Source organism: Cottoperca gobio, chromosome 1 (genome assembly GCF_900634415.1).
Source record: "Cottoperca gobio chromosome 1, fCotGob3.1, whole genome shotgun sequence".
NCBI lineage: Eukaryota > Metazoa > Chordata > Actinopteri > Perciformes > Bovichtidae > Cottoperca > Cottoperca gobio.
Window position 1 is genome coordinate 42501 of NC_041355.1, and position 12559 is coordinate 55059.

At 45.5% G+C, this 12559-nt stretch overlaps 1 protein-coding gene across 1 annotated transcript in view; it reads left to right on the forward strand.

The window, feature by feature from the left end:
- usp34 (ubiquitin specific peptidase 34) overlaps positions 1 to 12559 on the forward strand; it is a 50918-nt gene that overhangs the window by 19172 nt on the left and 19187 nt on the right. The window contains 30 exon segments of the mRNA XM_029435365.1: positions 1 to 79; positions 607 to 668; positions 1147 to 1228; positions 1457 to 1549; positions 1889 to 2014; positions 2098 to 2227; positions 2976 to 3106; positions 4212 to 4912; positions 5257 to 5471; positions 5570 to 5688; positions 5789 to 5916; positions 6093 to 6182; positions 6268 to 6363; positions 6465 to 6547; positions 7068 to 7222; positions 7770 to 7883; positions 8037 to 8136; positions 8628 to 8790; positions 8880 to 9006; positions 9228 to 9378; positions 9502 to 9602; positions 9738 to 9935; positions 10073 to 10198; positions 10631 to 10753; positions 11053 to 11136; positions 11304 to 11390; positions 11523 to 11723; positions 11806 to 11888; positions 11963 to 12003; positions 12161 to 12285. The exon segment at positions 1 to 79 is cut by the window's left edge and continues 114 nt beyond it. Coding sequence (XP_029291225.1) covers positions 1 to 79; positions 607 to 668; positions 1147 to 1228; positions 1457 to 1549; positions 1889 to 2014; positions 2098 to 2227; positions 2976 to 3106; positions 4212 to 4912; positions 5257 to 5471; positions 5570 to 5688; positions 5789 to 5916; positions 6093 to 6182; positions 6268 to 6363; positions 6465 to 6547; positions 7068 to 7222; positions 7770 to 7883; positions 8037 to 8136; positions 8628 to 8790; positions 8880 to 9006; positions 9228 to 9378; positions 9502 to 9602; positions 9738 to 9935; positions 10073 to 10198; positions 10631 to 10753; positions 11053 to 11136; positions 11304 to 11390; positions 11523 to 11723; positions 11806 to 11888; positions 11963 to 12003; positions 12161 to 12285 — 4114 coding nt within the window.

The window sequence follows — 12559 nt, forward strand, 5'->3', positions numbered from 1 at the left end:
GGAGAGCCTGGACCTCGCCTTCAAATACTTCATGTCCCCCACGCTCACCATGAGGCTGGCAGGACTCAGCCAAATCACCGTGAGTCGCAAAACATGCCTGAACTCGCACAACGTCGGCAGATTCTGGTTCTGTATTCGTCGTTTGAGTTTCAGTCATGTGTGTAAATGATGATCTGCGAACGACTTGAACGTTTTTGAGTCTCGCACCCGTGTGAGCAAGACAACTAAGATGTGCTTGAAATGTTGGAATCATCACGAGGCTTTAATGTTCATCACACACCAGAAAACAAGTAACAGAAACAAATCTGATTAAAAAAACTTTAAATCTGGCGTCACTGTGGACCTGGAGGAATACGTAGGACCTGTCTCTCACAGAGGCTGCTTCTCTATTGGATTAAGTTCATTTCATTTAATTTCTGAAGGTCAATAAAGACTCCTTGTCTCTGCCTCTATTTCCCAAGAAACGGGGATAATCACAGCCAAGAGCCAGTCAGTCAACAGCTTTCTTTTAATCTGAAGGTGTTGGTGTGGCACTGATGGGAAATAAGCTTGTACAAAATGTAAGAGCGATTATTTGTATCATGGAATATGTGTCTGTTTCCTCAGAACCAACTCCACACCTTCAATGACGTCTGCAACAACGAGTCACTGGTGTCCGACACAGAAACGTAAGTGAGCGTAAAGGATCCGATGCTTGTTGCACAAAGCTGCCAATATATCCACATAGAAAGGAGTTAAGTCTGCGTTAATTACGTGATGATATAAAGCATCTTTTGAACTGTCAGTGCTGAGTTTTAGTGGTGCATCAATTATTTGATAAAATAAAGGAAGGAAAAAACATTTATTATTTTTTTTTATCATATATATATATATATATATATATATATATATATATATATATATATATATATATATATATATATATATATATATATATATATATATATATATATATATATATATATATATATATATATATATATATATATATATATATATATATATATATAAAATTTTTACACCTGTAGATCTACATCCATACATTGTAAGCACCATGTCACAGCACACACTCTTCCTGTTCCTCTATATGTTGAGCTGTGGTTAATGTGTGTTTGACTTCACTGACTGTCTGCGTCTTCCTCTCAGGTCCATAGCGAAGGAACTTGCCGACTGGCTGATCCACAACAACGTGGTGGAGCACATATTCGGACCAAATTTGCACATTGAGGTGAGCCCTCTGATCCAATGATGACAGCTAATGTAAACAACTACATTGCTTTGTTTCTCTCACTAAATCTTACACACTTGCACAGGATGTATATTGTTTTTGTGACTTGAATGCAACGTTCTTCACTTTAACAGTGCAACACTGGAGTATGGAGGTAATTTTAGTTTATCATAGCACAGCTGAGCTTAAGTGTGTGTGTGTGTGTGTGTGTGTGTGTGTGTTTTCCAGATCATTAAACAATGCCAAGTGATCCTGAACTTCTTGGCTGCAGAGGGCCGACTCAGCACGCAGCATGTGGACTGTATTTGGGCGGCAGCTCAGGTAACACGGGACAGATTTACACCTGAATGCAGCTTCATTCCACCCCATTAAGTTACTCTGTGGAGCAGCAGGAAGGAGCCCACAGTGTTCATCACGATCAGTTGTATCAAGCTGATGAGCCACCGACGGAAACGTTTAATGAAGTTTAATGAAGATTTAAGATTTAATCAGTTCATCAGAATAAAACAGGGAATTCATTAAATATTTACTCGTTATAAAACTGAATGAATAATAATAGTAATGCATGTTATTCTATATTAAATTGTATTATAAGTTGTATTCAGACGGAACTAAAACGTTTATGAAATCATTAACTCTGTTTTGTGTTTGGTGTTTTAGCTGAAACACTGCAGCCGTTACATCCACGACCTTTTCCCTTCGCTCATCAAGAACCTGGACCCAGTGCCGCTCCGCCACGTCCTCAACCTGGTGTCAGGCCTGCACCCCAGCGCACACACCGAGCAGGTACACACAACACACACGCACTGTTGTATTTTAAGGTGTTGATTTTCTATTCTAAGCACTCGTGTGCCTCCCTCCCTCCTCAGACGTTGTACCTGGCCTCCATGCTGATCAAGGCTCTGTGGAACAACGCGCTGGCAGCCAAGGCCCAGCTCTCCAAACAGAGCTCCTTCGCCTCCCTGCTCAACACGAACATCCCCATGGGCAACAAGAAAGGTCAGTGTGGGTCCATGTTCGGCTCCAGGACGCTAAGACTGATCCAATCGAAATGCAAGCGCTACAATTCAAAATGTCCGAGCGTCCAGAGAAACCTGGACCAACATTAAGAAGAGAATCCTCTGTGGACACACGATAATGATTGAAGTGCAGAATAGAAAGTTGTGCATTCAAGTAAAAGTCTAAAAGCATCAAAATATACATAAAATACCAAAAGTGCTCCTGCCGAAGGCTTATGTCAGAATAATCTTTAGAGTAATTAGAAGAAAATAGAATTATTGATGCTTTAAAGTGCACTTAAATGTTGCAGCTGGGAAAGCTGATGCTAATTCTAATTACTTTTAGTTTTATAGTGTTTCCCTCCAGGGATCTGTAAAGCCTTATCTTATGTTAACGTGTAATAATAATAATAAATCATGATTTAATCTTAGTTTGTGCTATTCATCTGAATCTAAAGTAACTACAGTCATCAAATAAAAAGTACAACATCTCGCTCTGAAATGTCGTGGAGGTGAAGTATAAAGTGTAAATACTGAAGTACAAGAGCCTCAAAGTTCTGCTGGAGTGCCTCACACTGACCCTCCTGTGTCCCTCCTCACGCAGGGACACAGGAGGTTCTGCACACCGTGTGCATCCTCCTCTCCTCAGCCTTTGAACCACTGCTGCGCTGTCACCTGTGGATGTTTTTTGTCGCAGCTTTGATTTCCCAGAGGAAGTTTCTCAGTTCAGTCTTCTTGTCTGCGCTCAGGTTCACCGGCCGCCAGTCCGGACAGCAGTGACAACAGCGACACGCAACACAGCGGAGGCAGCGACATGGAGATGGACGACCAGATGATGACTGGCAGCAAGAGGAGCCAGCAGAGGCTGTCTGACACAGAGGTGCACACACACACACACACACACACACACACACACACACACACACACACACACACACACACACACACACACACACACACACACAAGTTGATTTGAATATAAATAGTTTTGATCACAACTGAACTGAAAGAACAAAACTACAGGACTCAAGTTGTAAAACGATGTTCGTACGCAGATTGTGTTCAGTTCTGGCGGAGATAGAACCGCCTCTTCAGAAGCTTTGGGGGAAATGTGAATAACAATGATGCTCGTGACGAAGAGTCACTTCATCATTTTCAATCTCAGAACAAACAAACGAACAAACAAACACGGGAGCAGAGAACAGACACTCGCTCAACAAATCAGGATTGTAATGCTGCGTAACGTTTTGAGCACCAGCCAATTGTTATTATTGTTATTATAATTATAGTTTATTATTGTTATTATTATAGTTTGTTATTATTATTGTTATTATATTCTAGATTATTATTATTATAGTTTATTATTATTATTATTATAGTTTATTATAGTTTATTATTATTGTTATTATAGTTTATTATTATAGTTTATTATTGTTATTATATTATAGTTTATTATTATTATATTCTAGATTATTATTATTATAGTTTATTATTATTATTATTATTATTATAGTTTATTATTATTGTTATTATAGTTTATTATTATAGTTTATTATTGTTATTATATTATAGTTTATTATTGTTTTTATTATTGTTATTATTATTGTTGTTATTATAGTTTATTATTGTTATTATAGTTTATTGTTATTATAGTTTGTTATTATATTATAGTTTATTATTGTTATTATTATATTTATTATTATAGTTTATTATTATTTTTTATTATAGTTTATTATTATAGTTTATTATTATTGTTATTATTATATTTATTATTATTATTATTATTATAGTTTATTATTATTGTTTATTATGATTGTTGTTGTTGTATTATTATTATTATTATTATTATTATTATTATTATTATTATTATTATTATTATTATTATTATTATTGCGCAGCCACATGAAACGACGTGGACTATGTTTTGTGCTCATATAATAGAAATAAAAGTGTTTTAGTTTTGTTTCTTGCGTCTGTTTCCTCAGGAGTCGATGCAGGGCAGCTCTGATGAGACGGCCAACAGTGTGGAGGAAGGCAGCAGCGGCCCGGGCAGCAGCAGCGGCCGCAGCGAGGCGTCCAGCAACGAAGCGGCCTCGAGCCGAGCCAGCCAATCGGCCGGGAGCCCCGGCAGTGAGATGCACTCTGACGACATGGCGGACAGCGAGGCTCTGAAGGAGGAGGAGGAGGATGACGACGAGGAAGACGATGAGGACGATGATGATGATGACGATGATGACGACGACGAGGGGAACCGGTCGGCTGCTGAAGGCGGGCATCAGAAGGAGCCCAGGGAGCAGATGGAATCGAGGAAGAGGAAGGCGGGGGAGGCACTTGGCGAGGGGGCGGGGCCCAGTTGTTCGGGGGGCGGGGCCAAGTCCAAGGTTCTCCCCTTCAACCCAGAGACTTCTTCCGTCATGGTTACAGCGGCGTCGGCGTCATTGGAGGGCCGGATGAGGATGTTGGACGCCTGTTCTGCGTTGTCGTCTGCTCGGCCCGATGGGACGGAGCCTCAGCAGCAGCCGCCGGACATCGGCCCCTCACAGGTGGTCCAGGGGCCCCAGGAGCCTCCGTGCCTGCCGCGGCCCGGGGACTTCCTGGGTGAGGCCATGGGCAGTGAGATCTTTAACTGCCGGCGCTTCATTGGCCCCCACCACCATCACCACCACCACCACCACCACCATGAAGGGTAAGGCCAAACTCATGGTGGCGCGAGATGAAAGGTCAAAGCCACCAAAAGCATCAGTTCTCAGCAGACTCCATGTAAATGTGTCCTCGGTCTGGGGAGTGTACGGACCGTGTGCTGATCTCATGAGACGAGATGTAATCATTTTGGCTTCATCAAAAATGTCCTGATATTTGATTTTCTCCATATCGCCCCCACCCCCCATCTAGTCATTGGTTTTCAATACCTGTGAAAAAATGTTGTTGACCTTAATGATAAACTGTCAAACACTGCTCTAACGTTGTGATGAAGCTGGACCGTTGGTCTTAAAAGGATCTGCTTCTCTTTATAAACCCCTCCTCCATCAGTCCCATGGTGGAGGACATGCTGAGTGCTGACGACGTGAGCTGCAGCAGCTCCCAGGTCAGCGCCAAGTCGGAGAAGAACATGGCCGACTTTGACGGCGAGGAGTCGGGCTGTGAGGAGGAGCTGGTCCAGATCAACTCCCACGCTGAGCTCAGCTCGCACCTCCAGCAGCACCTCCCCAACCTGGCCTCCATCTACCACGAGCACCTGGTGCAAGGTGAGCCGCACTCAACAGGTTGTGTGTTAAAGCTCAAAGCTAAAGAAACGTCAACCTGCCAGAGGAACTCGTGTTGTGAGCGCTCTGTATCTCTGCAGGTCCGGCCGTCCACAAGCACCAGTACTCCAATAGCCACGCTGTGACCGACATCAACCTGGACAACGTGTGTAAGAAGGGCAACACGCTGCTGTGGGACCTGGTGCAGGACGAGGACGCGGTATGACCACAAAATAAAAGCACCAGCAGCCGAGGAACTAAATAATAATCACAAAACTAATACTTAAAGTGTGATCTGATGTTTACTGTCGGTGTCTTAGATCCATCTGTCGGAGGGTCTGATCAACGAAGCAGAGAAGCTGTTGTGTTCGCTCGTCTGCTGGTTCACCGACAGACAGATCCGAATGCGCTTCATCGAGGGTTGCCTCGACAACTTGGCCCACCACAGGTAGGGCTGATGTTCTTCAGGCTTCCCGCTGGATTTAATCACTTCTGCAAACAACAACTCTCATAGACTGAATGTCTGAAAGCTGCATGGACATACAAAGTAAAGCTGAGAAACTTCTAACACTCTCTGTTTAATGTCCATGCTTCTGACGCTCGTCTTCTCGCCGACCCTCTTAGGTCTGTTGTGGTTTCTTTGCGTCTACTACCCAAACTTTTCGGCACTTTCCAGCAGTTTGGCTCCAGCTACGACACCCACTGGATCACCATGTAAGTAACGAGTCACGTGCACCGAACGTCTTCCGGCCTTAAGATGTCAAATGGCTCCTGATTAAATTCTTCTCGTGTGCTTCAGGTGGGCTGAGAAGGAGCTGCACATGATGAAGCTGTTCTTCGACAACCTGCAGCACTACATCCAGGAAGTGCGTGAACACCAGCACAAGTTTGCATTGTAAGTCTGGACGGAGCTGCAAACAAGGATTAAAAGCAAGAGTTATGGATTTCAGTTCAATATGTAGTTTTCTGACGCTTCTCTTTGTGGTGTCGTTGCAGGTACAGCCACAGTGCGGAGGTCCAGGTCCGTCTGCAGTTCCTCACCTGCGTCTTCTCCACACTGGGATCACCAGACCATTTCAGTAAGAGTCAGCGATCAACTCATCCACGAAGAACATGTGTAAAATATGGCCATAAATATACTGATATTATCACTTTATTTCTAAAAAAGCAACTTTAGCGACTTATTTATAGCATCAGGGGGAAAAGCGAGTAATATATTAAGATATATTTTATTGTAATTCATTCCCGTGTGTGCCGAGTTACCGGCTCTTTCCTCTTGCGCTGTCACTGTGTTGTTGTGGGCGGCAGGAGGACGGCGCTCGCCTCAGGAGCAGAACTTAATATAATACACACATCTTTACATTCTTGTTAGTACATAGTAATCATATATATAGTTTTTATACAAATAAGTGTGTGTGTGTGTGTGTGTGTGTGTGTGTGTGTGTGTGTGTGTGTGCGCTTATTCTTTGTGGGGGGGTGTGAGTTTCCCCCACAAGTCTGTGTTTTACGTTAAACCTAGAAGCGGGTGGAGTCGGTGGTCTTACCTGATGGAGCTCCGGTGTGTAATTATGTGTGTGTGTGTGTGTTTGTGTGTTTCAGGACTGAGTCTGGAGCAGGTGGACATCCTGTGGCACTGCCTGGTGGAGGACGCCGAGTGCTACGACGACGCTCTGCACTGGTTTCTCAATCAGGTCCGCAGCAAAGACCAGCATGCAATGGGCATGGAGACCTACAAACATCTTTTCCTGGAGAAGGTAGGGACGAGCGGGAAATACAAACTGCTTTATACAGGAATGACAAGTTTACAGAGGTGTGTGTGTGTGTGTGTGTGTGTGTGTGTGTGTGTGTGTGTGTGTGTGTGTGTGTGTGTGTGTCTCCAAGTGTCCTGTTATGATCAGGTTTTTGGAGTGTCCTGGTGTCGCATACACTGTAAACACCACTTCCTGGTTTCAGAAGTATTCTGAGGCATCGAACAGCTGATCCAGGTTTCCTAAAAACTCTGTTGCACTCTGATCGCATGGAAACACTCGCTGCCTCACAAACTCCATGAGCCTGAGCGATCCCTTTCCTTAAACATATTTATAATCTTCCAGCGTGCGTTTCTTCAAAGACTAAAGATCTAATCATCAGAAGAAGTAGAACACAAATCATTTGTTGTAAAAGCTTTAACGTTTGTCCTCCACGATGACGACAATGACAGACGAAGAGTTTTTACAGCGTTCAGTTTCGGTTCATTATGTTGATGCTCCAGTTGAAACACTGTGTGTGTGTGTGTGTGTGTGTGTGTGTGTGTGTGTCCAGATGCCGCAGCTGAAGCCAGAGACCATCAGCATGACCGGCCTCAACCTCTTCCAACACCTCTGTAACTTAGCGCGCCTCGCCACGAGCGCACTGGACAACGCCTCCAGCTGTGAGGTACACAAACTCCTCTGAGCTTCATATTCAAAACAAAACAAAGAACTGTTTTCTCAATGCACTCGAGAGCTGACATGTCACAACAACGCATCTTGTCTTAAGTTAAATCCGAGTAGACAGACCGGTAACTCACAGACGTGTGTGTTTCTCCAGCTGTGTGGGATGGACCAGCTGTGGGGGATCGCTCTGAGAGCGCAGTCTGCCGATATCAGCCGCGCCGCCATCCAGTACATCAACTCCTACTACATCAACGGTTAGTGTGTGTGTGTGTGTGTGTGTGTGTGATCCTGCTGACACACAAACAAACCGAGAACATGACGGAGGTTATAAGGAACATTTGAAACACTTCTGTATTACACTGTATGAACACACACTTTCCCAGAATGCAACAGGTCACAATAGGCTACAAAACTAAAGTTTCTTCTACTTTGAAATTGGAAAGACGAAACACAGATTGCTTTTTCCTCGTTAAACACACGAGTCTCTCTCTGTGCCGTCACAGCTGAGCAGGAACCTGCAGGAGGATTTAGTGTGACTGACTTCCAATCAGCTGAATGTTGCTCAACGTTTCTCTTGTGTTCATTTACTGATCGTGATTCAGCTGAAGGTGTTTCAACCATGAGACTGAAACTGTATCGACGCTCTCTCTTTGGATCTTTCAGGGTTTATATCTTAAACTTTTAATGTCCAACTGAAAACGTCTTTTACATTTGCGTTTTCTGCGTCATGTCTTCGTATGTCCAGCTGGTAAGACGGGCCTGGAGAAGGAGCAGGAGTTCATCAGGAAGTGTATGGAGAGTCTGCTGATGGCTTCAGCCAACCTGGAGAAGGACGCCCTCTCCAGCCTGACCAGCATCGAGAGGGGGCTGCTCATGCTCAAAACACACCTGGAGGCCTTTCGACGCAGGTACGCACAGCAGGAAGGTTCACACGCGGTGAAAGGACATTGATATGACTCCTGACTGTGCATCAACATGGTTTCCTGTCCCCCGTCAGGTTTGCGTACCACCTGCGGCAGTGGCAGATAGAGGGAACTGGAATCAGCAGCCACCTGAAGGCTCTGAGCGACAAACAATCTCTGCCGCTCAGGATCGTCTGTCAGCCCGCTGGACTCCCTGACAAGGTGACGAATCTAAATCTCTCCTGAGGAACATTTACTGTGTGCAGCTACATCTTTATAGTGGATCCCCTGAAGGGCTTTTTACAGAGGGTAGAAGCTGAATATCAGCGTAGCTTTGATTTGTCATTAGAAATTCAATCATTCAATCCAAACTTTATTGAAAAGTTGTAAATATCAACCTGTTGCATCCGTAGATTTATTCTTTATATTTGCTTTCTTTGCAGATGACGATCGAGATGTACCCCAGCGACCAGGTAGCAGACCTGCGGGCTGAGGTGACCCACTGGTACGAGAACCTGCAGAAGGAGCAGATGAACCAGCAGGCTCAGCTGCAGGAGTTCGGCCAGAGCGGCCGGCAGCCGGGAGACTTCCCAGGTTAGCTGCCTCAGATCTGCACCTCGTTGTTGTTTACTTCCAAGTCCCACTGTCTGTAGACCCCCCCCCCCCCCCCTTGTTTTCTTCTGTGAGCTGATGTGAAGTCTTTGTTGTCTCCAGCAGGAGGTTTGATGGGACCGGTCCGGATGATCTCCTCTGGCCACGAGCTGACCACAGACTACGACGAGAAGACTCTGCATGAGCTGGGATTCAAAGACATGCAGGTGACTGCCGGGTTTCAAGCGAACAAGACGCTCCGAAGACGCTCTGGTTGTTTCATATCTGATGATTGCTTTCTGTGCGTCCTAAAGTTTAGTATTATTTCTAATCATCTGAGTCATGTCTGATTTAAATCCCAGATGGTGTTCGTATCGCTGGGAGCTCCTCGGAGGGAGAGGAAGGGGGAGGGCGTCCAGCTGCCGGCCTCCTGCCTGCCTCCTCCCCAGAAGGAGCACATCCCCATGCTGCTGCTCCTCCAGGAGCCTCACCTCACCACCCTGTTCGACCTGCTGGAGATGCTGGCCTGCTTCAAACCGCCCTAGCCCCAACACGGAGAAGCTCCACGAAAGCCCTGAGGTGGGTGTGACTGATGGGGCGGGGGGGCTTTTAACTTACCTTGGTCACACTTGGAAGTATTATTGTAAGCAGCTCATAATGAGGACACAAGGATGAACTGATGTGTGTGTCCATGCAGAGTGCACGGTGTGAGGAGCTTCACCTCCACGCAGAGAATCTGTCTCGTCGGGTTTGGGAGCTGCTGATGCTGCTGCCTACATGTCCCAAGATGCTTCAGGCCTTCCAGAACATCTCAGACGACACGGTCAGTAAACACATTTCAACAACCTACAGAGCAGAACCTCTGCACCTGTAGATCGTCGGGGGAGAAGGAGAAGACCAGAGGTGGACAACGCAGAACACAATCTCTAATGATACGGTTTCGGTGCACAGACCGTCATTATATTATTGACATGAGTATTATTTCTCATGGTCTGTGTACCAAAACGTTATTAAAAATCTCTGATTGCAAGTGTAGAGGACGGTGAGCAGGACACTTTGGGTCTGAATAAGTTTATTTCATGAGGTCAATCTCTCAAAACCAACAAGCAGAGATTTATTTCTAGAGTTTCCGTTGTGTCTGTTCTACATGGAGAGGAAGAAATGCAGCGATCAAGCTCTAAACACACGGGAGCAGGAAACGAACAATGCAGGCACAAAGTCTGATGGGTCTGTGTGTGTGTGTGTGTGTGTGCAGAATGGGGAGGGTCTGTGCTGGAAGGAGCTGCTGAGGATTAAAAGTCCCCACAAGCTGCTGTACGCTCTGGAGATCATCGAGTCTCTGGGCAAACCCAACCGGCGCATCCACCGAGAATCCACTGTGAGCAGAACACACGTCTACTTGTTTTGTAAATGTTCTTTGTTTTGAAAAATGTGAAGAATTGTTTAAATGATTTTAATCACGTTGATATGTCACAACATCAACACACACTTCAGAAAACACACAACTCGTGTGTCCTGAACAACATCTTAAATATCAAAGGAGTCAGTGATATTTAATCATGAACATCTTTCGATGACGCAGACAAACGTGCACAGACACCAGCATGGGATTGTTTTCCTCACACTTGATGCTTCGTGTGTGTGTGTGTGTGTGTGTGTGTGTGTGTGTGTTTTCAGGGCAGCTACAGCGATCTGTATCCAGACTCTGACGACTCCAGTGAGGATCAGATAGAAAATAGCAAGAACACCTGGAGCTGCAAGGTACAACACCTGCACAGACTTCATCTACGTTCTGTGTTCACTCCCTCACTTTCACTGTGTGTCAGATGTCAGTAGTTTAAAGTAAAGATGGTTACAAAGGTTACGAGTAACAACGTGACAGAAACGTGTAAACAGGACTCGTCAGTCTCTTTCTCTCTCTGCTGCAGTTTGTTTCGTCTGGAGGTCTGCAGCTTCTCCTGGAGATCTTCAACTCGGGCATCCTGGAGCCCAAAGACCAGGAGTCCTGGACTGTGGTGAGAGAGAATACGTCTCTTATATAATAAAGAAGTGTAAATGTCTTTCTGAACAGAGATGCATGTTGTGAATCCTCGCAGCGTCTCGTGGGATCTGGTTTGAAACGTTTTCTCTGTGCCCCCCCCCTGCAGTGGCTGCTGGATTGTCTGGCCTGCCTGCTGAAGTTGATCTGCCAGTTTGCGGTGGACCCCGCAGACCTGGACCTGGCCTACCACGACGTCTTCTCCTGGTCCGGCCTCGCCGACAGCCAACGCAAACGGGCGTGGCCGGGCAAATCCCGCAAGTCCACCGTAGAGCACGGCAAAGGCCTGCACATCCCTCGGCTCACCGAGGTAACCGCCCCACCCGCTGGAAACACTGACGGCTGATCGTCGAAGTGATCATTCTGTTTCTGATCCGTCCGTTGTTTCGCAGGTGTTCCTCAGCCTCGCGCAGGGCACCAACCTCATCCAACGCCTGATCAACGTGGCCTACACGTACGACAACCTGGCGCACAGGTGAGCACAACAAACGTGCTTCTGCTATTTGAATGCATCGAGTGTCATTTACATGTTGCCCTTTTGTTTCGCAGAGTTCTGAAGGCTCAGTCTGACCACAGGTCTCGTCATGAAGGTGAGAACTTTAATACATTAACATTTTGCATTCATGATGCGTATTTATTTACACGGGATGAAAGAACATCCCCGAAACAAACCAGTACAAGCAGAAATAGAGCTGAAAGAAAACAATCTCAGCTGTTTTGTGACGGAGATGTTTTATTTTTCACAAGTGACTCACTACTCCATGTGGCTGCTGGTGAGCTGGGCTCACTGCTCCTCCACCGTGAAGTCCAGTCTGGCCGACAGCGACCACCTTCATGACTGGCTGAAGAAACTCACCCTGCTGGTGCCCGAGGTGAGGCGGTGCAAACACCCACAGGGACAACAAACCCGCCTGCCAGCTCCTCTGAAGCTCTAAATAAACATGTCATCCACTTGTTTCCTTGCAAAAAAATGAAAAGTAAAAGCGAGTTGTATTGAGAAGAACCCGGCGAGCTGAGCGGCTGCTGGTCTCAGTGTCATAGGTCAGACAGATGTGAGAGTCGTATTGATTTTCAGAGTGGTGTCACTATTCCTTTAAATCTGCCATTTTATTCATGCTTGATTTGCTGCACAAGAGCTTTAAATGT